The sequence below is a fragment of the Leguminivora glycinivorella genome, chromosome 11 (genome assembly GCF_023078275.1).
Source record: "Leguminivora glycinivorella isolate SPB_JAAS2020 chromosome 11, LegGlyc_1.1, whole genome shotgun sequence".
Lineage (NCBI taxonomy): Eukaryota > Metazoa > Arthropoda > Insecta > Lepidoptera > Tortricidae > Leguminivora > Leguminivora glycinivorella.
In genome coordinates this window covers 7,380,895-7,405,056 of record NC_062981.1, presented here as the reverse complement: position 1 = coordinate 7,405,056, position 24,162 = coordinate 7,380,895, and the positions used below count along the sequence as shown (strand labels likewise).

The 24,162-nt window shown below is 39.6% G+C and overlaps 1 protein-coding gene across 1 annotated transcript in view; it reads left to right on the top strand.

The window, feature by feature from the left end:
• LOC125230810 (neuropeptide CCHamide-2 receptor-like) overlaps window positions 1-24,162 on the top strand; it is a 153,064-nt gene that overhangs the window by 94,627 nt on the left and 34,275 nt on the right. The window contains exons 2-3 of the mRNA XM_048136033.1: window positions 9,689-9,894; window positions 16,858-17,077. Of these exons, the coding sequence (XP_047991990.1) occupies window positions 9,692-9,894; window positions 16,858-17,077 (423 nt within the window). The 5' untranslated portion in view covers window positions 9,689-9,691. The remainder of the gene's footprint in view (window positions 1-9,688; window positions 9,895-16,857; window positions 17,078-24,162) is intronic.

Genomic DNA, 24,162 nt, shown 5'->3' with positions numbered 1-24,162 from the left:
AATTACCTCTTAGAAAAAACTTTCAAGGGTAATAAAAATCAATATACAAGTTATTTTTAAAAGTCGCCGAACAAATGTTGATCAGTATAAGGAGAATAGCCTACAGTTCAATTCTTCACCTTGGTTACAGGCCCCACTCTGTATAGTACGTAGGGGTGGGCGTATCATACTGGACACAATATCAGGACTCTTATCGTGGTTGATGACTTTGATGAGAGCTTTCAATGAAATACATAGGTACCATATTCATCTCACAGCACTTACTGGACAAACTGATTACTCATCGTATAACACATTCGTTTTCTTTTTTTAGCCACTTGACAGTCCCACGATAACATAGTATCCAAAAAAAATATGCAGCAGACAGTCCCGGATACCTTACTATCCAAAGGAGGGGATGTTGACCGGAAAAAGGTCGCGCGGGCTGGCAAGTGGTTAAGCAAACTGCTACATTTGATTCAGCAACTACCATCAACTCCTCGCATCATTTCTCTTGCAAATCGATTGAGAGCCTTCTGTCATCTGTTTTCGGATTGTTCTTTTAAACAGCAGCGCGTTGACAGAACGCGTGCGTAGCCGAATGCACAAATGATCACGAAACGCTGACGAAACAAAACGTTCGTAGATATTTATCTCTATCGCTATTGGCGTGACTGAGCTAGACTCCCTTTCGCGGATTTTCGTTTTCGTTTCACGTCGTAAATACCTCTAGAAATGCCATTCGGCTACGGGGCCTGAGTCGAATACCAGCCAGGTTGTAAGAAGTTGTAAAACCCTTTTGCTCTATCTGGGGGCACGGCAGTGCCCCCGGCCAAGTCGAGCAAAAAGAGGCACGGCCGTACCATCCTTTTCTCGAAGCATTTCAGACCGTTTTCAACCCCCTGTTACTCCGTTCTGGATAAAACTAGAAGCCTCAATTTTCAGCACCCACGTAGTCATTGTATAAACACGGTATATTCCAAATTTCATTATATTTGAACCAATAGTTTAGGAATAATTACTAGCCAAAGTTTCTTAGTTTTGTCACTCACCGGCTGACTGACACACAATCATCAATGATAATAAGACACTTCTAGTACACTTGGAAGCTTCAAAATTAGAATACAGTAAGTGTTTAGTGTATAGATCACACAATAAACTTTTTAACAAAAAATAAAAGCGCCTTCAAAACAAAGCGCGTTACAAAAAACGAAGAAACTAAAAAGCAAAAATAATAAACCTTTGAATTCAGATTCCTTATCGGATTGCAATAATCTAAACATCCAAATTATAAACAAATCAATTACTTTTGTGGTCGGTACCAGACCTGTTCATCGCCTTGCTATTCGTGTTTGCACCACCCCTGACCCAACCATACGCAGGCTGGCACCGACTCCAAAAATAATTGATTTGTTTATAATTTGGATGTTTAGATTATTGCAATCCGATAAGGAATCTGAATTCAAAGGTTTATTATTTTTTGCTTTTTAGTTTCTTCGTTTTTTGTAACGCACTTATTTTTGAAGGCGGTTTTATTTTTTGTCAAAAAGTTTATTTATTTGTTGATTTTTAGTGGTTCCTATTGATATTTTATGTATCAGTCCGAATATATGTACAGTAGTGAAAGAATTATCCTTTAACTCCTAACCATTGAGGAGTTGACCTTCCATCATCAGCTCAGCCACATAAAGTTATCACCATCAGGCGTAAATACTGGTGTACCTTTGAAAAATACACTAAAAACATTACATGTGCCTATAACATTTGAGGAGTTCCCTCGATTTCTCCAAGATCCCATCATCAGACCCCGACTTGAAAAAAAAATTTTGAAAATCGGTCCATGATTATCGGAGATATCGAATAACATACATACAAAAAATAAAATAAAAAAAAACATTCAGTCGAATTGAGAACCTCCTCCTTTTTTGAAGTCGGTTAAAAAATTAAGAAATGTTGCAATTTCATTTCAGGTTTTTAACCGACTTCAAAAAAGGAGGAGGTTCTCAATTCGACTGAATGTTTTTTTTTTTTTTTTTTTGTATGTATGTTCCTCGATATCTCCGAGAATTGTGGACCGATTTTCATTATTTTTTTTTTTTTGATCGAACGGGTATAACCCCGAGATGGTCCCATTGGCACCAAGTCAGGGTCTGATGATGGGATCCTGGAGAAATCGAGGGAACTCTTCAAATGTTATAGGCACATGTAATGTTTTTAGTGTATTTTTCAAAGGTAAACCAGTATTTACGCCTGATGGTAATAATTTTATGTGGCTGAGCTGATGATGGAAGGTCAACTCCTCAATGGTTAGGAGTTAAAGGATAATTCTTTCACTAGTGTACATGTATTCGGACTGATACATATAATATCAATAGGAACCACTAAAAATCAACAAATAAATAAACTTTTTAACAAAAAATAAAACCGCCTTCAAAAATAAGCGCGTTACAAAACACGGAGAAACTAAAAAGCAAAAAATAATAAACCTTTGAATTCAGATTTCTTATCGTATTGCAATAATCTAAACATCCAAATTATAAACAAATCAATTATTTTTGGAGTCGGTGCCAGCCTGCGTATGGTTGGGTGGGGCAAACAGGCAATAGCAAGGCGACGAACAGGTCTGGTACCGACTGCAAAAATAATTGATTTGTTTATAATTTGGATGTTTAGATTATTGCAATACGATAAGAAATCTGAATTCAAAGGTTTATTATTTTTTGCTTTTTAGTTTCTCCGTGTTTTGTAACGCGCTTATTTTTAGATACATCAACTGCATAAATAACTTTGTAATCTCATATCAATATATGGGATTACCAAGTTATATTTGAAAATACATTGTATCTCACAAGTTATTATTGGGTTCATAACCAATATTGTAATTTTTATTTAATTTATTATATAATCATTTATCAAAAATATAACGGCCTTCGTTATCTACTACTTGTCTCCATCGTTCTGGTAAAGAATGAATAGCATCGGCGAAGAAGTTCTTAGGTTTAGATTCAAAAAACTCAGCTATGTACTGTCGTAGATGGGCTTGATCATCGAACTCTTTTTCATTCAAGGCATTGCTTAGCGATCTGAACAATGCGTAATCCGTAGGTGCCAAGTCTGGAGAGTACGGTGGATGAGGTATCACTTTCCAACCTAGCTCCAATAGCTTTAGCCGAGTCACTTTTGCAATGTGTGGGTGAGCATTGTCGTGTAAGAAAAAAACTTTAGCATGCTGTGGACGATTCTGACAGATTTTTTGGTTTAAATTTTCAAGCTGATTACAATATACTGATGCGGTAACAGTCGTTCCACTTGGTAGGAGTTCCCAATGAATAATACCATGAATATCCCACCAAACGGACAGCATAACTTTTTTCGGGTGAGGCTCTGTTTTTGGTGCCTCTATTCCTTTTTCGTTTGGAGCTAGCCACTGACGTTTGCGTGTGTGATTTATATATAAGACCCATTTTTCATCTCCAGTGATAAGATGGTCCAACCAGTTGAATGTGCGGCGAAAAGACAGAAGTTGTATGCAGGTATCGGCACGGCGGTTTAGTTGATCTCTATCAAGTTCGTGCGGTATCCAAACACTGAATTTGTAGTTTTTTCCCAACTCGTGTAAATGTGTTTCTATGGTGACATGAGAGCAGCCTAACTCGATAGCAAGAGTACGACTCGTTAGCCTCGGATCTCCTTCAATTAAGGTTTTTAATTTGGCTACATCAATCTTCACCGGTCGACCAGACTTAGGTTGATCTGATAATGAAAAGTCGCCACTACGAAACCGCTGGAACCATCGTTTCGCCGTGGCCTCAGACACAACTTCAGGAGCAACACGCTGACATATATTACGCACTGCTTCGGCGGCTGAATGGCCAGACTGAAATTCATATAGTAAGCAATGCCTTACATGCACTTTTAATTCGTCCATTTTCTTCCTTATATTAGCTCGGCGACAGCTAGTGAATGACTGACGAGAAACTGTGCGACTCGCCCTTTATATACTTTCGACCATAGAAGATTCTAGAACTCTCTCAAAAAATTTATGTGGAATTCAATCGATCGCTCATTACTTTCTTACCAACCCAATATATTACTTACACCGATGACAAAATTGTTTCATGCGATTGCCAAGTCAGTCCATTTTCTTTAAAACGTGCAATATTTTTCATATTGATATGATCGCTATGAGTAATATGTTATTAGGTTAGCTATAGGTAAACTACGTAATAACTTGTGGCAGAAGGTCCTTTAAGTAGGGACTGAATAAATTAACCGACTTGGTATTACAGGGATCTCAACGCTTTTTACGCCAGAAGAACTGGGTTGCGAACACAGATGTCATATATACCATAGATCAAGCAAACGTATCTACTTAGCGTGTCAAATGAACTCAGTGAAGTCCACTGAGTTGTCCGTCTTTAATCGCAGCTTGCAGCTTTCGGGCGTCAATTTTTGTAAGTTGAAGTCAATCAAAACATAAAAAATGCCTCGTTACGTGATATTCAATTGCAACAACACAAAAATTATGAACAATCAAGAGCCTGAGACATATTTAAAATTACAGGCAAGAAACAACTTCAGTACAAAATTTGACACGCTCGGCCCCTATACAAATAGATGAACTTGTTTCTTCTATATAAATAAAGTTCTGTGGTTGCGAAGACTTGGTGTTTTTACAAGTTTTGTTTTTGATGGGATTTGTATATCTTGATAAAACGCGTCTCAAATCATATTTTGCTCGTTTTCCGACATTTATATTTATAATTGTATCTGACTTGTGTGTGGCAGACGGACGGGTGCGGGCTGTTTATGACGTGTCCGATGAATCGGAAACTGAATGACGTTGTCAATAAATTTAATACGCTAATAATATAGGCTGGAAGCCCAAGGGGAGATTTTTGTACAGTCGATTACAAATAGATGTATCCACTTTTCACCTTATTGCATTGTAATAAGGTGAAAAAGTGGATAAATCTATTTGTAGTCGACTGTACTTACTTAAACGTATCAAATACGAGTGATACCCCGTGGAGTCCACCTTAGCCATTTTTAGCAATCTATGCGGAGTATACTGTTGGTGGGATGTTGAAGTTTTTTTAAGCAGATGGTCAGTTATGTGATTTTAGTATAAATTAATCCTATACGTAATACGAACTATTTCATAAATCTGAGAATTTAACAATAACTTGTAGGCATTAACTTCATATTAAGGGTGAATGAAGATAATATTACTTATATCTTATTAAAAAGAAAAGAGAAGGGCTTTTATCTTAGACCTAAATGGCTATAAATGCTCAATCTATTTAACGATATTTTATTCCACTAATAACCCCCTAAAATTTTAAGAATATATTTAAGCTGAGAAAGGAAACTAGAAATATTTTCTTCTTTCTATAATATCTAATGCAATAGGTCTTTACGACGCTTGCTTACTTTGCCTAAGCGCTAGTAAGCCTAGCGGTAAGTACGTGCGACCACAGAACTAATGCGACTTTCGTTCCGGAGGTCGCGGGTGGAACCCCAGCTCACACCAATGAGTTTTTCGGAATTTATGTTTACGCTTTTCGGTGAAGGAAAACATCGTGAGGAAACCGGACTAATCCCAGTAAGACCTAGTACCCTTCGGGTTGGAAGGTCAGATGGCAGTCGCTTTCGTAAAAACTAGTACCTTCGCCAAATCTTGGGGTTAGTTCTCAAAGCGGACTCCAGGCTCCCATGAGCTGTGGCAAATGCCGGGATAACGCAAGGAGGAGGAGGTCTTTACGACGCTTAAGTAATTACACATTTCATCGCCGGCTGTACAGGCCCCGTAGCCGAATGGCATTTCTCCGACGCCAAACGAAAGCGATACGCCGCTGGCTCTGTCGCGCCAATACGCAAGCGCGATAGAGATAGATATCTACTAGCGCTTCGTTTCGTGAGCGTTTCGTGAGCGATTGTGCCATTCGGCTAGCCACCCTGCTGTTACTAAACACAGCTTTGGAATTATGGATCCACGTTTTTTCATATTTCAGCAATTCTCGAAAAATTTGTGCAAAAATAACTGCTGATTTCAGTTTATAATTACATTGATAGTTTTGAATGTGACTTTATACACAGATTGTACAATATGTATACCGGCAAATTTGTAAAACTACTTATATAAAAAGCTAGTAAGTAATATGTACTATTGGAGCATTGTTCGATCCATCCGAACTGTCACGTTATATTTTCTATCACAAATCACTAACCTTTTTCTGACAACGTTATTTGTCAAACAACCTTTACTCCCTTTCTCGATATTGCAAAAGCTTTTGTTTATAAGGTCACGCAAAACTTAAATCATGATTTTATTTTAACTTTACCAGGAAAAAAGGTTTACCGATGTTTACAAACAATTTTGCAATAACCATAATTTAATAAGTCCTAGTTCCGGTGAAAATCCCAGGAGGCCTAGTGGCAGTGAAAAGTTATTTCAGCCCAGGTACCTATTTTTATCCGACGTGACGGGTTATTGAGTCTCTCGGGTCTACTTTTGTTAGTTTACTGCAAGGCTAGGTAATGCCAAACAGGATCGAGTATTATAGAGAGTTACTGTCGAAGTAAAATGTGTAATCACAGTGCATAGACTGCCATCTCTTGACACGGGCTTAAAACTTTTGAACCTCAGTTTTGACAATTTAAATATTAGTATTAGCGCCATCTAGCTGAGCGTACCCCAAAGGTGTAATGCCATCTAGGCCACCGTACCTTTTCTGTATGGTACTGAGGTACGTTTTTTTCTTAGACTTTATCTGTCTATACGGAGTTACATATCGTCACTACTTTTAAAAAAACTTGTATCTTCGTCTGTCAATGAAAAAAAAATTGTAATAAGTATGTATGAAATGCGTATAGACAGGTACTGCGTTTTAACTTTGAGGAACAGCGTGAGATACGAGATTTTTTAAGTAGTGACGATATGTCTTTGGTAATGCTCAGGAGCGTACTGGATCTGAAGTGGGAGATACTCACAGCGACAAATAATTGAAATTTTCCGTGATCACAATGCATGCAACTGCGTCGAAATATTCGAGAGCTCGACAAAAATCAAAAAGGCAATCACGGTATATATCCCGGTCAATATAAGTCTAATGAAAATAACCGTGAATCATTCAAAACTCTTATATAATTGAAATGCGAGAAGTATTGCAGCGACGTCGGCTGCAGCTGCAGGCGCAACATTGTCAAATTTCGCTCTGATAATATTCGCTCGTCCAACCAAACGAAAAATCTTAAAATATTCGCACCACACATATAGCTAGTGTTTGACTGTGTGTCATAATATAAATCAAGCAATGTCACCATCTCTGTCAGGGTACGCAGCCGAATGGCACAAACGCTCACGAAACGAAACGCTCGTAGATATCTATAATGGCGCGACAGAGCCAGACTACCTTTCGCGGCGTTTCGTTTTCGTTTCGCGTCGAAGAAATTCCATTCAGCTACGGGGCCAGAAGTTTTTCGAGGTACATTTTCGGTTTACATATGTATCGGTGTACCTGTGACCCAAAATTTTAAGTGGCCTAATAGACATTTTACATTAGGATTTTCTTGGACGTATCGGCGTGGCGACTTTGGAGTGACCGTCAGTGCTAGAAACGTACACAAAACGCGCACCACGCCATCTAGACGCACTCCAAATGCAAAACTACGTCCATTTTTATTCAGTCTGCACGGCGCTGCCGCCAAATAAACACACGAACATGATCATAGGTAAACATGTCACGCCGAGACTTCGTTTTATCTATGTTACAAGACTTACAAGAAGAGTATCGTAATCATCCATGTTTATGGCAAGTTACAAACTAGCGATTCTGCGATAACTTTTGAGGTTTCGATAATATTCATGTCGCTTATTTTTTGTATGCAGTGTTTAGACTATTGATCGAATATAATAACAATAATATTTGTGCCTTTCTAGGTACTTGATTCGCTAGAAATTTAGGTATTTCAATAACACCTTTGGACTTATGAGATGGATCGATCGTCAGTGTGCTAAATAATTGGACGCCTTCCATTTGGATGAATCCATTGTAACGGCATCCATTTGGAAGGTTCGTCAGTGGCCACCTTTAATTTGGCAGAAAACTTATTTGGCATAGTCTAAAATAATACTAATATTAATATTACTTTGTCCGAAAATAAGTTAGCATAATACTTTTTACGCCGATTGCCTTTTATGAATAAAATTGATTTTCATAATTGTATTTGGCATATTTCTTAAACTCAGAATAACCACTAATACTAAAGGCAGTCAGGAGAGTCGGTTAGGTTAGGTTAGAACTGCAACCTCAAAAAATACAATATTTTGTTAAGAATGCACGAATGTCGGTTAGGTTAGGTTAGAACTGCAACATCAATATAGTGTCCTTGTGTTCACGACTTTTCGCATACGCAAAACCACCCACGTAAACTTTGTAACCACTTTTTTGAGTTTTAAATACATTAATAAGGTGCATTAGGGTAATTCCGAAAGTCGTCCAATTACGAAAGTCGCATAAAAATCGCCATTATTTCCATCATATCAAGATTCCTCTTTCGGAATTACTAGAGCATTTCTGTCATTCGGAATTACCCGAATGCACCTTACTTTGTTTAGACATTTTTACGTATGAATGAATATCTCATCATTGTGCAATCTATAATGGCTGACAGAAAATAATTAAACTTTGTTCAATATATATACCCTCTTTTACGCTCGCGGAACCTACCCTACTACTTCGGTATTTTGACCGGTTAATCATTTTAGGTATTTTGACCATAGGGTATTTCAAATGTTGGTGTATAAAATTTCTTAGGTGACATAGTTTTTGGTATTTCAAACATTAGGTATTTAGTCCAATAGGTATTTTAAATTTCGGTAATTCGTGCGTAGGTGTAACTTGCTTAGGTACATATTTAAAATCATTAGGTATTTTGATTTTAGGTATTTTGAACGTACTAGGTCATTTAACGTTAGGTTTTTTTTAATTTTAGACATTGTGATACGTACCCCATAATATTACGTAGCATCAAAATTCTTACTCAAGGTACAGTCATATTGACTGTTGTGGTCTTCGTCACATGTCAACGTTAGCGTTTGGACTTCATACAAACGTTGAAGATAAAGTTAGGCATCGCTTATAACTTCGGAGTGTCGGCGACCGTTGACGTTAATCAAATTAGAGATTCATTCAAATGAGAATGACAATTAAAATGAAAATGAAAATCAAAAATATGTTATTGACAAAACTAGATAGGGGTAACAATTTGTAAAGGTTGGAGTCTTCTATTAAGTATAAAATACCTGTGTTAGAAGACTCCGCTCTTCCGTAACAACTTCATTCATTCAAATGAAGTCAAAATTAGCTAATAAGCGAAGCTGACGGGAGAAGTGGCGTACTCTAGAAGAGAGGCCTATGCTCAGCAGTGGGCGATAAAGGGAGCTGATATGTGACATTATCTGGGTAAAGGGAGGTCCAATAAGGTTATTGTCGATGGCGCTTACGTCCCGCGGCGTCGTATTTGTACACGAGCAGCGCTCATAACGCTGTAAGCGCCATCGACAAAAAGGTCCGTTTACCCAGATAATGTATGTAATTTAAGATAGCCGCGGTCTACTTAGAGGGGTAGAAGGAGTACAGCGTATGTATTTAACTATATGACTCTGTCTTGTATAATTGACTGACATTTTTTCTCATTGTTACAGACGATGACGTCCCTATCCCCGAACGGCACGTTGGCGTCCCTAGAAGACAACTCAACAGAGAGCGAATACACTCCATACGGGGACCGGTTGGAGACTTACTTAGTGCCTGTGATATTCGCTATCATCTTCGTGGTAGGGGTGTTGGGGAACGGCACACTAGTCATTGTCTATGTCCGGCATAGGGGCATGCGGAATGCGCCGAACACGTAAGTCAGACCAAAAGTCATGATTAAAACTATTAAAAGTCTAATTTTGTCGCTTGCCAAAAAGATTATTTACTAGATCAGGACCAAGACATGTCATCCCTAGAAGACATCTCAACATAGAGCGAGTACACGCCATAAGGGGACCGGTGGGAGACTTACTTAGTGCCTGTGATATTCGCTATCATCTTCGTGGTAGGGGTGTTGGGGAACGGCACACTAGTCATTGTCTATGTCAGGCATAGGGGCATGCGGAATGCGCCGAACACGTAAGTCAAATCAAAGATCATAATAAAAAGTTCAACTTTGTCGCTTGCCGTAAGGAGTCTTTGCTAGCTCGGAACCGTGACAAGTGGCGTACTAGGAGAGAGGTCTATGGTCATTAGTGGGCGATAAAATGCAGATATGATGATGATAAAAATTCTTTGACAGGTTATTCATAGATATACGTAAGAAATTTAAAACCTAAAAGAAGAATTTCGAAAATGTAAGATGTTGCCCGTGTGGTGACGGGTTAAGAATTTCACCACCCCTTTTCTTCCCGTGGGTGTCGTAGAAGGCGACTGTGGGATATGGGTTAAATTGTGGCGTAGGCGAGAGGCTGGCAACCTGTCACTACAATGTCACAATTTCGTTTTCTTTCAACCCCTTATTTGCCAAGAGTTGCACTAAAACGAGTAGTTTCATGTGCTCTGCCTACCCCTTCATGGGATACAGGCGTGATTGTATGTATGTGTTGTATGTATGTATGTAAGACAGTTTCAAAAATAGTGACTACTAAAATCACACATATAATATTGACTGAAAATTTTGAATAGTTTTGTGTTCGTATAAGGATACGAAGAGGTCGTTATTATAACGTCATGCGTAGTTTTTTTACCTGTGTTATTTAATCCATACTAATATTATAAATGGGAAAGTGTGTGTGTCTGTTTGTTTGTCCGTCTTTCACGGCCAAACGGAGCAACGAATTGACGTAATTTTTTAAGTGGAGATAGTTGAAGGGATGGAGAGTGACATAGGCTACTTTTTGTCTCTTTCTACCGCGTGGGAAGCCACGGGCAAAAGCTAGTCTGTTATAAATTACAATTAAAACCAACAACCTCGGTACTTCGGCGGTCGAGGTTGTGTAGTGGTCCAACACGTCAACCGCGATAGCTGGAAATCCGGGTTCAATTCTCGACTTCGCCAACAGTGGGTTTTAGTCATACTAGTTATGAAAAAAAAAGCTGCACTTTTGGATGGAAGCAAGCCGCTTTGCATGGTGATAGTAGACATCATAGTAAACGATTTTTTCCGAGGATATCGAAATTTCATCCCTTAGGAAGCCGAGCGTAGCGAGGTGTTTTATGAAAATGAAAAAAATTCTATCTTTTTATTGTATCGTCCGATTTTGACAAAACGTATCTCAAATGAAAGGAAAGGTAAGAAAAATATAATGTTTCTGACTTTCTGGCTAAGGAATTTATAAGCGACCATATAAACAAACTAAGCCAACTTTGACAACTTGCATCTTAAAAACTACTGATTCGATTTCGATTCGGTTTTTAGTTTATAATCATGCATTTATTTGTCTTTAATTTTAAAATATCATATATCGAAATTATACACCGTGTCTACCGTTTTTTGCGGTTATTCGGTGTGATACGAAAATTAAGGTTTTTTTTAAAAAAATCTTACATTTTTTTCCAATTTTTTTCAATATTTTTTTAAGTTACATAAAGCAATACCTTTCAAATGAAATAATTATGTTTTATCAAAATCGGACGACGTACAAAAAAATTTTTTTTTTTCGGTTTTCGTAACCGACCTCGCTACGCTCGTCGTTCTAAGGGATAAAATTATAATATACTCGGAATTTTTAATTTTATTTTGATGTGTACTGTTACAATGTATTTTTCTGTGTCAGAAAAACATATTATTTCTGACTTTCTGGCAAAGGAATTTCAAAGTGGCCATATAAAGCGATCTTCCCCAACTTTGGCAACTTGTATCTTAAAAAATGCTAATCTGATTTCGATGCGGTCTTCAGTTTTCAACTAAAAATTTATCTGTCTTCGATTAAAAAAAACTCGTATATCGACATTGTACATTTTGTCTGTCATTCTTTGAAGTTATTCAGTGCGAGACGTAAATTTACTTTTTTTATTTTTTTCTTACTTTTATTTCAAATTTTTTTCTTTGTATTTTTTTTAAATTACACAAATCAATACCTTTCATTTGAGATACGTTTTGTCAAAATCGGACGATACAATAAAAAGATAGATTTTTTTTCATTTTCATAAAACACCTCGCTACGCTCGGCTTCCTAAGGGATGAAATTTCGATACCCTCGGAAAAAATCGTTTACTATGATGTCTACTATCACCATGCAAAGCGGCTTGCTTCCATCCAAAAGTGCAGCTTTTGGCCAAAAATTCTCCATAACAAGTATGACTATTTGCGCTTTTTTTAGTGTATGGTTTAACTTCAAACTTGGGTTAAAATCCATTCTGCTTTAAAGTTGATCAAAATATAAATATAACAAATATAATATTGATCTGAAAGATAATCAACCTTATAGCAGAATGGATTCACCCAAGTTTGACGTTAAGCGACATGAATTAAAAATAACAAATAAAACCACATACTCGAGAGAGTCGTAGAATTTTTATTGCAGTCGCGCTGAATGCAAGTTTTAACTGAATTTTTATTCCTTAAATGCACATTCTAGAATAAACGCGCTATTCATATTCTCAATGCATTAACTGCAATATGCTTCAAATCACCCACTAAAGATGGATAATAAAAATACAGATACTATTAAAAGCATACAGTTTGCTCGCCGAGTTTACGACAAACCGCAAGGGAGTAAAAAGGTTCAATAAAGCAAAATACCCTTTTACGGGCGAAACTCAGTTTGTCTTTTAGCTCATAAAATTAAAACGTACAATCTGCCGGCGTATCATGCTTCCAATTTTATCACTTAGTATCTATGTGCATAAAGCATCCATCACGCTTTGGCAAGTATGTCAGTGTGAGAGTGACAGATGTCTTATCCACGTGGATAAGTGATAAAATTCGAAGCATAATACGACGGCAGCCGGCGTATCATAAGACATCTGTCACTCTCACGCTGACATACTTGCCAAAGCATGACGGACACTTTATCCACGTGGATAAGTGATAAAATTGGAAGCATAATACGCTGGCTGGGTGCCTACATGACGTCACAATCGCTTATGGTTTGAAAGCGTATTGTAGCTATCTCTTCATATCGCTTTGGCGTGACAGAGCCAGAATTCGTTTTGATCGCCACCTAGCGTCAACTATTGACACTTCGGCTAGGCAGGCAGGCTAAAGCGAGGGCAAGTGTGTTTTAGCTTCGTTGAGATTGTCTTATAATTATAGCTATTATAGGACCGTTTTGCTGTGAAATTTAGGTAAAAGAGAAATAGTTTTTTTTTATGGGATAGGAGGCAACCGAGCAGACAGGTCGACTGATGGTAAGCGATCACTGCCGCCCATGGACACCCGAAACATCGGAAGTGTTAGAGGTGCGTAGCCGGCCTTTAAGATGGGTGTACGCTCTTTTCTTGAAAGTTTGAAGGTCGTATTGGTCCGAAAATACCGCAGGCGACAATTCATTCCACAGTTTAGCTGTGCGGTGTATAATCGGTGTAAATCCAATGTTATACTCGTTATTCGTATCTGTGTGTTTCAATTTTAATATTATCCTACACCTTATAAAACAAACTCCCCTGACGCGTTTGTCAGTAAAGAAATATTAAATGCATTTACATACGGTTTAAATCTATGAATAGATTAGATAGGTTAACGTCATACGTTACACGAGTGAGGAAGAAAGTAACTCGCGTCGATTTAAAACACTTCATTCGGTCGTGTTTTCATTTATATCCACACGCTAAGAATTTTCTCTTTTCCGAACTTATTAGGTACCTACTTTATATTTACTACTCAAACGGCACATTCACAATAGTTATTTGTGCCAATATTGATACCCGAGGAAGCGAAAGATTCCAATATTGAACCACGAGCATAGCGAGTGGTTCGAGAAGTGGAATCTTGAGCGTTGTGAAGGTTAAACAAACTTTGCCGCCGAGTGAAACACAACATTTTTCACCACACCAACAAGAACAAAATACTGACTATAAAACTTCAAACATTAAATTAACAATATTTATGATTCAAAATCATCATTTACTTATAAGTAGGTAAATTCTACCAGCCAGCTCAAGATTTCAAGTTAAAATTTGTATGAAATTACTTAGCACTTTTGTGGATAAAATGCAATTTTGTTATCTGTTTTCGAATAGCAAAGTAAGCCTTTACCAGTTGGTGTGGTGAAAAACAATTTACTCAACCAATATTAAAGATCACATAAACTCTTCAACAATCAATTTTACTTAGAATAAAATACTAAAGGATTTTCCTTGAAGCAATAAATAAGAGGAATGTCAAGATATTGTTTCCTAAAACTTGGGACGGAGCCCAACGATATCGGTTTATTTACTCCTAGGAGTTTCCCTTTACCAAAATCTTTGAAATGTTTGGGACGGATTCAACCCAGCTAAACAATGTCCTAGATATTATAACATAAATTGTGAGTGTGTTTAGTAAAACTTCCCACTTTGTCGGTTACCATTAAGGTGAGATTTACTTGTAACTTCATATGAATAAACTGACAAAGCGGCTTTATAGCAATCGACAGAGGGAAGTTTTCCCGTGCACACTCACAATTTATGAACAATACTGATATAATTTACCTGGCATTTGGCATTAAATTAAAACCATAATTTAATTACGAAAACTGTTGGACAAATTATAATACTGTAATATTTAATATTACTAAGAGTGGCACTGACACTTGAGCAGTTTGTAATATAGGCGTGAATTTCTGTATGTATTAAAATATTACATAATAAAAATATTAGGTTATAACGCTTTGGTTTTACAAAACATCAAACATCATCATCAAAAAAATCTCAAATACAACACATTACACATTCACAGTTCCATATTATGAGCGCAAAAAAATACGTAAAAATATAGCTTTTTACTTCATAAAAAATATTTACCTGTAATTAAAATGTTTCCATCTTATTGACTTAACTATCAGCTTTTTTTTTGTAACAAGGTACAGTTTCGTTAGATGTAGAGTTTCAATTTGAATTTGGGACTAAGGATTGTGGAAGGATTATATGCAAATTCACTTGAACGGAATTCCTTGATTGGCAAAGCTTAAGTGACAATAGAGCCTGTCAGCACACCATGTCACGTCCTACGGGCTCTTTCAATTTAGTAAGAATTAGAGCCTTTTGACCGTCTTTTGTTTCATCGAGTTGCTGTCAATTGCATTTAATTTCAAGGATGCATGACTAAAGGTGCATGTCTAGGTGCATGCAGATTGAAGACATATAAACTTAGTTATGACAAGGTTTACCAAAATCGCTAACACGCATCGGTTTTGTAAAATTTCTTCGTATAAGGATTTTATTGTTATTACCGATATAAAATCAAGTACCTAGTATTTTTCAATCATTCATTCAATCGCAGTATTTTTTTAACTAAAAACCGGCCAAGAGCGTGTCGGGCCACGCTCAGTGTAGGGTTCCGTAGTTTTCCGTATTTTTCTCAAAAACTACTAAACCTATCAAGTTCAAAACAATTTTCCTAGAAAGTCTTTATAAAGTTCTACTTTTGTGATTTTTTTCATATTTTTTAAACATATGGTTCAAAAGTTAGAGAGGGGTGGACGCAATTTTTAGGGTTCCGTAGACAACTAGGAACCCTTATAGTTTCGCCATGTCTGTCTGTCCGTCCGTCCGTCCGTCCGCGGATAATCTCAGTAACCGTTAGCACTAGAAAGCTGAAATTTGGTACCAATATGTATATCAATCACGCCGACAAAGTGCAAAAATAAAAAATGGAAAAAAATGTTTTATTAGGGTACCCCCCCTACATGTAAAGTGGGGGCTGATATTTTTATTCATTCCAACCCCAACGTGTGATATGTTGTTGGATAGGTATTTAAAAATGAATAAGGGTTTCCAAAATCGTTTTTTGATAATATTAATATTTTCGGAAATAATCGCTCCTAAAGGAAAAAAAAGTGCGTCCCCCCCCCTCTAACTTTTGAACCATATGTTTAAAAAATATGAAAAAAATCACAAAAGTAGAACTTTATAAATACTTTCTAGGAAAATTGTTTTGAACTTGATAGGTTCAATAGTTTTTGAGAAAAATACTGAAAACTACGGAACCCTATACTGAGCGTGGCCCGACACGCTCTTGGCCGGTTTTTTTCCTTTAGGAGCGATTATTTCCGAAAATATTAATATTATCGAAACACGATCTTATTAAACCCTTATTCATTTTTAAATACCTATCCAACAATATATCACACGTTGGGATTGGAATGAAAAAAAATATCAGCCCCCACTTTACATGTAGGGGGGGTACCGTGATAAAACATTTTTTTCCATTTTTTATTTTTGCACTTTGTTGGCGTGATTGATATACATATTAGTACCAAATTTCAGCTTTCTAGTGCTAACGGTTACTGAGATTATCCGCGGACGGACGGACGGACGGACGGACGGACGGACGGACGGACGGACGGACGGACGGACGGACGGACGGACGGACGGACGGACGGACGGACGGACGGACGGACGGACGGACGGACGGACGGACGGACGGACGGACAGACAGACATGGCGAAACTATAAGGGTTCCTAGTTGACTACGGAACCCTAAAAACCATCGACAAACTTTTATGGCGGAGCGAAATTCGAGAATATCAATAATTTTAAGCTTAGATTTTATGCTAGCTTTATTTCACCGCCCACAAAAACACTCACGATATTTCAATTTTCATGATTTGGTTTTTATAGTCACATTCACATTCATACGAGCAGAATAAATCAATTGAAGTGCTTTTTTGACACCTCACTTTGTCCACAGATACATATTCTCCCTGGCGCTGGCAGACCTGCTAGTGATTCTCATTTGCGTGCCATTTGTATCCATCATCTACACATTGGAGTCTTGGCCGTGGGGCGCGCTCATCTGCCGCATCTCTGAGGCAGCGAAGGATGTCAGCATCGGAGTGTCAGTGTTTACATTGACAGCTCTGTCGGCGGAGCGGTACTGCGCTATTGTGAACCCTTTTAGGAAACTTCAGGTGCGTTGAATACTATATTTGCAAGTTCCTTGTGAAAACTTTATAGTGAATAATGCCAAAGGTGTAATCTCTGAGGATGCTCTGTGGCAGTGAAGGATGTCAGTATCGGAGTGTCGGTTTTTACATTGACAGCTCTGTTGGCAGAGCATTATTGTTTAATCGTCGATCCTTTTAGAAAGCTACAGATGCATTGAATATAATACTATATTTACAACTTAGTAAAAAACTTTTTCTTAAGAAACTTAGGTGTAGTTTTTGAGGAGCCATGGATGTCTGCAGTGTCAGTACCTATTGGAGTGTCGGTGTTAAGTTGTGTGTAATTGTATGTTGCAAAACTAGCTAAACAAGGTGGATGGATATAATGCGTTAGTAAAGCTCTCGCTTTACGGTATTAAAGTGTTCGCGCCCTTTTCATTCATTATCATTCATATCGTCCATCCCGCTCGCTCTTCCTTATGATAGGTTCAACCTCATTTTTAATTGTCATGTCACCCGCCTCTTTGCCAAACTTCTTAAAAAATATAAAATACGTCAAGTGTCAATCCGCAAAAAGAAAGTCGTTGTCAATGGTGAATAAAAATATCCGCAACGAATTAAGTTATTAATTAATTATATTATAATAGAACGATTCGCGAGTGTGCAGTGCAAGGAAAGAGAGAACCAAGCTTTGCAAGGGTGGCCACCCGATAAACTCTCGAGACGACAACATCGGTGAGTTTGGCTCCCCATCAATCTCCATAATTTTATTTTCCGTTTTGTTTTATTTTATTACAATAGTTCGTTAGGAACTTCGTATCCGCAGGTCCTTCAACATTTCTGGTCTTCGAACCGGATTCTCTTCCCTGTTCCCCTATTTTCTCCTCATACATTCATTGCGAATCGTTCTCCTCCCGCACCGCCCGTATAAATATTACCTAAATTATTCTTACTTACTCGCTCCCGCAGTTTAGGTATTTATTTATACGTGTATAACTTTATTCGTCGCTCCGCCCTTATAAATTATTTACCTAAATATATATTATTAACCGCACCCGCAATTTAGGTATACGTTTATAAGAGTTTATCCTTCATAGGAACATAAATTGATTTACCGCATATTTAACCCTTCTCTTGCAATATGGCAAAAGAAACAAAAGCCGAAAGCGTTGACAGCTGGTGTTATGAAGACGAGTTGTCAATGCTTGAAGCAAAACGCAACGTCTTCTTTGAACTCGTCCAGGGTATTTATAAAAAGTCGCTAGTTGCCGATACAGATGCAGTGAGTCGCGAAAGTTTTCTTGACGCTGCTGACACTATTGACGAACTTCGGATGGAGTTCAAAGAAGTGGTAAATGAGTACAACCGCACGCTACTGAGGACTAAGACGGCTGCTGTCCCTAACTATCAGCCGCTCATAGCCTTTGAAGATTTGTACTGCCGCATCAGGAGAGTGGTCAAGCGACTGCAACCAGCCGCACCGCCGGCCTCTTCGCCGCCTTTATCGGTGGAGAGAGCTAGACCTTCTTTGCCAACGATGGAACTGGTAGCGTTTGATGGAGACATACGTAACTGGCCGCTGTTCTACGCTAGTTTTAAATCGAGAGTGCACGACAATCTGTCACTTACCGACGAGGAGAAGCTGTTTTATTTAATTGGGAAATTGTCACCAAAAGCTCAAGCCGTCTTTGCAGGCATAACTCCGAGCGCTGACAATTATCAGCTTATTCTAGATAGTCTACTTGACAGATTTCAAGATAAGCGCACTCTTGCCTCGACTTACATGGATCAAATGCTCAATTTGAAGATTAATGGTCCCGCTTCCTCGTCTAACTTCCAGATATTCATTGATAAGTTTGTGACAGCTGCGAATGCGCTTAAATCGCTTAAGCTGGATGATTTAAGCGATTTTATGCTTATGCATATAGCTTTAAAGAAGTTAAACCAGGAAACTCTTCGAGCATTTGAGATGCTGCATCGAAATACGAAGTTGCCTACATTTCGCGATCTGTCAGATTTCATGAAAAGTCAGTTTAGGATTTATCAAAACTCGCAACCATGTACCGCCGTCTCCGCCGCCGTAAATCCATCGCGCGAAAAAGGTGTTAAGTCGATTCAACCGCGTAGTGCCGCACCTAAACTACAAAGCTACGTTGCTTGCGCGAGCACTACTAAATGTATTTGTGACAATATTGTCCATGAACATTTATTCAAATGTCCTTCTTTCAACGACTTAACGTCTTCTGATCGCTTTAAACGCGCTAAAGAGCTTAAAGCATGTATTAACTGCTTAAGCATTAAACACCGCACCCGCGAGTGCAATTCCGAGGTGAAGTGTCGAGTTTGTCATCAAAAGCATCATACTCTGTTGCATTTTGACAAGAACAAGGATGAAAAAGCTACGACCTCTGATGAGTCAAATGCATCTACGAGCAACGCAGCTATTAAAACATCCTCGCCGCCGGAAGGCACGTCCTGTAACACGTCTATCGTGACGCAAGCACTTGCTGCCTCTAACAATAAAATGTCAAATCAAGACTCAGCATCTTCGTGTGACACGGTTTTGCTGTCCACCGCAAAGGTCATCGTTCGCGACAGTAAGGGTGAAACGCAGGTTATCAAATGTCTGCTTGACACAGCGTCACAAAGTAACTTCATTACTGAAGAATGTTGTAGGCGCTTAGGTTTAACTTTTGATAGGAAACCAAGCTCTGTATTTGGCATTGGAAAAACCAAGAAAATTGTTAAGGGGAACGCAAACGTAAAAGTATTTTCGCGATTCGACGATAATGTCAACTTCGACGTTTCGAGTTTGGTGGTCGATCGCATCACCGACGACCTGCCGTCAGTGCCCGTGGACATGTCAGCACTGACACATGTTCATGGTCTCCCTCTAGCTGACGACACGTTGGATACGCCCGTCGCCATTGATGTACTGGTGGGTGCAACTATATTTCCACATTTGCTGCTGCCGCACATCGTCAAAAGCGAAGTGGACTATATGCCACCAGCTATACAGACGGTACTGGGGTATATTTTAATGGGTTCGGTGCCTGCTTTACAGCCACCGCGTAAATATACTTCAGCTTGTTGTACTTCCGTGGATTTCATGGACCACCTCCTCAAAAAGTTCTGGGAACTTGAGGAAGTATCCGCTCCGCCCGCTCAAAGCCAGGATGACTTTGAATGCGAGGAATATTTCCGCGCCACCACTACGCGCGACGCTAGTGGTAGATATACTGTGGCATTGCCTTTCCGAGATGACGTGTTCAAGCTCGGAGAGTCGCATTCGGCTGCTAAGAGGCGCTTTCTTTGTCTTGAAAGAAAGCTAGAGTCATCGAGTGTGTTACGTGCCGCCTATGACGATATAATTCGTGAATACGTCAGTAAGGGTTATATATCGGACGTGACTAACTCTCTCAACGCGAACACCTCTTCAGCCCTCGCATACATAATTCCTCATCATGCTGTCGTGCGTGAGGATAAGACCACTACCAAAGTTCGTATGGTCCTGGACTCGAGTAGCAAGACAACTACAGGCCTGTCGCTGAATGATGTCTTGCACTCAGGGCCCAATCTTCAAGGGGATTTATTTTCAATCCTCTTGAACTTTCGCTTATTCAAAATAGCGCTTTCAGCCGATTGTCGCCAAATGTTTTTACAGATTGGTGTTCGCGAATCGGACCGCCAGTTTCAACGAATCTTATATAGATTCCGCCCGGCAGATCCCATTTCGACATACGAATTTAACCGTGTGTGTTTTGGTATGAAGTCGAGCCCATATCACGCGCTCCGCGTCGTTCGCCAGCTGATTGCAGACGACGGACATAAGTTTCCAATGGCAGCAGCGATCGCATCGTCCTGCACATACATGGATGACGTATGCTTCAGCATTATGTCAGATGATTCGCAACAGAAGGATGAATCTGTTGCTATCGCTGCGGCTAAGGAGCTTATTGACCTATTCAAATGCGGTCAATTTGATCTTGTCAAATGGACCTGCAACTCAGACGCCGTGCTACGTGAAATACCTGCTTCGCATAGGGCTTCCGTAGACTTGGAAATAGACCCAGGAGTCTCGCAAAAGGTTCTTGGCTTGTGTTGGAATAAATCTGGCGATTACTTCCATTTCAAGGTGACAGAGCCAGATCCAACGTGCACTAAAAGGACAATCTTGTCTGCAGTGGCTCGCCTATGGGATAACGTCGGCTTAGTAGCTCCAGTTGTCCTTTACGCAAAACTCCTCATACAGGAGCTTTGGTTGATCAAATGCGACTGGGATGAGACTCCCCCGACCCATATTGTAAATTTATGGGAACGATTTTGTTCTGAGTTGCCAAAATTGAATGAAATTCATATACCGCGTCATCTCGGGGTGGTACAAGGTTGTACTATAAACCTCTTAGGCTTCGGTGATGCTTCCGAGCGGGCATATGGAGGTGTAGTTTATCTTCAGGTCATAAACGGGAATGAAGTGACAGTTCGATTGGTGTGTTCCAAGTCGAAGGTCTCTCCCTTGAAGACAGTCTCTGTAGCGAGATTAGAGCTGTGTGCTGCTGTCCTCCTGGCAAAGCTCATGCGGAAGGTGCAAGATAATTTCGAGCCCCGTTACAACATTAACGAGATCTACGCCTTTACTGACTCGAAAGTTGCGCTCTGCTGGATTCAGTCATCACCACACCGCTGGCAAACATTCGTTGCCAATCGCGTTGTTAAGATAATTGAAGCTGTACCGGCCAGCTGCTTCCATCATGTGGCGGGCTTAGAAAATCCCGCGGATTGCTTGTCGCGTGGCCTGACGCCTGCTAAGCTTGTGGATCATCCTTTGTGGTTTACAGGACCGGCTTGGGCATCCAAGCATCCATCAGAATGGCCTTTAAGGGAGCTCGATCGAGAGTCCATCGGAGAAGTGCCGGAGCTTAAGCCTCTTGCACACGCTACTACTACGGATGTGTCAGAGTCACCACTTTATTCCCTCGCGCAGCGGATATCGTCGTGGTCTCGATTACTGCGCATCGTCGTATACGTGTACCGCATCCTTAATCCGAAACCGCTCCCCACGGCCCTTACCCGATCCGACTTAGAGTTTGCTGAAGGCAAAATTCTCTCATCGTTGCAAAACGAACATTTTTGTGACGATATTGAGAAAATTAAGAGCAAGAAATATTGCTCACCTGCTTTACAAAAGCTCAAACCGTTCTTAGACAAAGACGGTCTAATTCGTGTTGGAGGCAGGTTGACAAATACAGACTTGCAGTATTCTCAGAAGCACCCAATTGTGCTCCCGCGACGTGATCATGTAGTCAATATGATCGTTGACTACGTTCACAGAAAGCATTTGCATGCTGGTCCCGAGTCAATGATGACTATACTTAGGCTTCAGTATTGGATTCTGTCGGCTCGTCGTGTCATTCGCGACCGCATTGCCAAATGCAACACTTGTTTCAGAGCGAATCCACAATCGTCTTTTCCGCTCATGGCAGACTTACCGGGCTGTCGCGTGAATCAAGTGGATAAACCGTTTACGCATACAGGGTGTGATTATGCAGGCCCTCTGCAATATACGCCTACTCGTGGCAGAGGAGTGAAGAGTCGCAAGGCTTGGTTATGTATTTTCACTTGCCTCACTACGCGCTGTCTTCACATTGAGATAGCGACGGAATTGAGTACCGCCAACTTCATGGCTGCATTAAAGCGCTTTTTGGCACGCCGTGGTCCCGTCCAATGCATGTATTCGGACAATGGAACCAATTTCGTTGGCGCCAATTCTTATATGCGTGACCTCTACAAGTTCTTGGATGCTCATCGTCCACTTATAGAGATGGAACTAGCGGAGAACCGCATTGATTGGAAGTTCATCCCTCCTGCTTCTGCTCATTTTGGAGGCGCATGGGAGTCTATGGTGAAAATAGTAAAAAATCACCTTTTCAAGGTGATCGGTATGCAAATACTGACGTACGAAGAACTTCTAACGACGCTTGCTCAGATAGAAGCGCTCGTTAATTCCCGGCCTCTAACAGCCTTGAGCAGTGACCCCGCTGAGCCATCAGCTCTTACTCCTGCTCATTTTCTCCATACTGCTCCACTGTTGTCGTTACCTACTCCATTGGTCGAGTCAGGTAACTTACGTGAACGACATGCCCTCCTAGATAGGATAGTGCAGTCTTTCTGGCAACGATGGCGAGCAGAGTATCTGCATCAGTTGCAATCTCGAGCTAAATGGACAACGCCATCAGTTCCCATCGCAATTGGCACAGTAGTCGTCATTAAAGTAGATAATGCGCCGCCATTCTCATGGCCATTGGGTGTTGTAGACGCAGTGCATCCTTCAAAGGACGGCTCAACCCGCGTCGTTACTGTCAGGACAAGTAAAGGAAGTTTCGTCCGTCCTGTCGTGCGGTTGTGTCCTTTGCCTAACCAGTAATGGAATGGGTATTATGTTAGAATAATATTATTTTTTTCGCTATTATTTTACTCGAAGAAAAGGGTCATTATTTATTTATTTTATTTAGTACTTCTTTCCTTTAAAGGAACCCTTTAAAGCCGGGGAGAAATGTTCGCGCCCTTTTCATTCATTATCATTCATATCGTCCATCCCGCTCGCTCTTCCTTATGATAGGTTCAACCTCATTTTTAATTGTCATGTCACCCGCCTCTTTGCCAAACTTCTTAAAAAATATAAAATACGTCAAGTGTCAATCCGCAAAAAGAAAGTCGTTGTCAATGGTGAATAAAAATATCCGCAACGAATTAAGTTATTAATTAATTATATTATAATAGAACGATTCGCGAGTGTGCAGTGCAAGGAAAGAGAGAACCAAGCTTTGCAAGGGTGGCCACCCGATAAACTCTCGAGACGACAACATCGGTGAGTTTGGCTCCCCATCAATCTCCATAATTTTATTTTCCGTTTTGTTTTATTTTATTACAATAGTTCGTTAGGAACTTCGTATCCGCAGGTCCTTCAACATAAAGAGCATTTTCAGAATTTGGGACAACCCAATTAGCGAAAGTTGTTAACAAAAATTAACTCACTGTCAGTTATTATAATTAAGCATGAAATTTCTATAATAATATTGTTTTTGTGTAAATAAACTTTAAGCGATAAC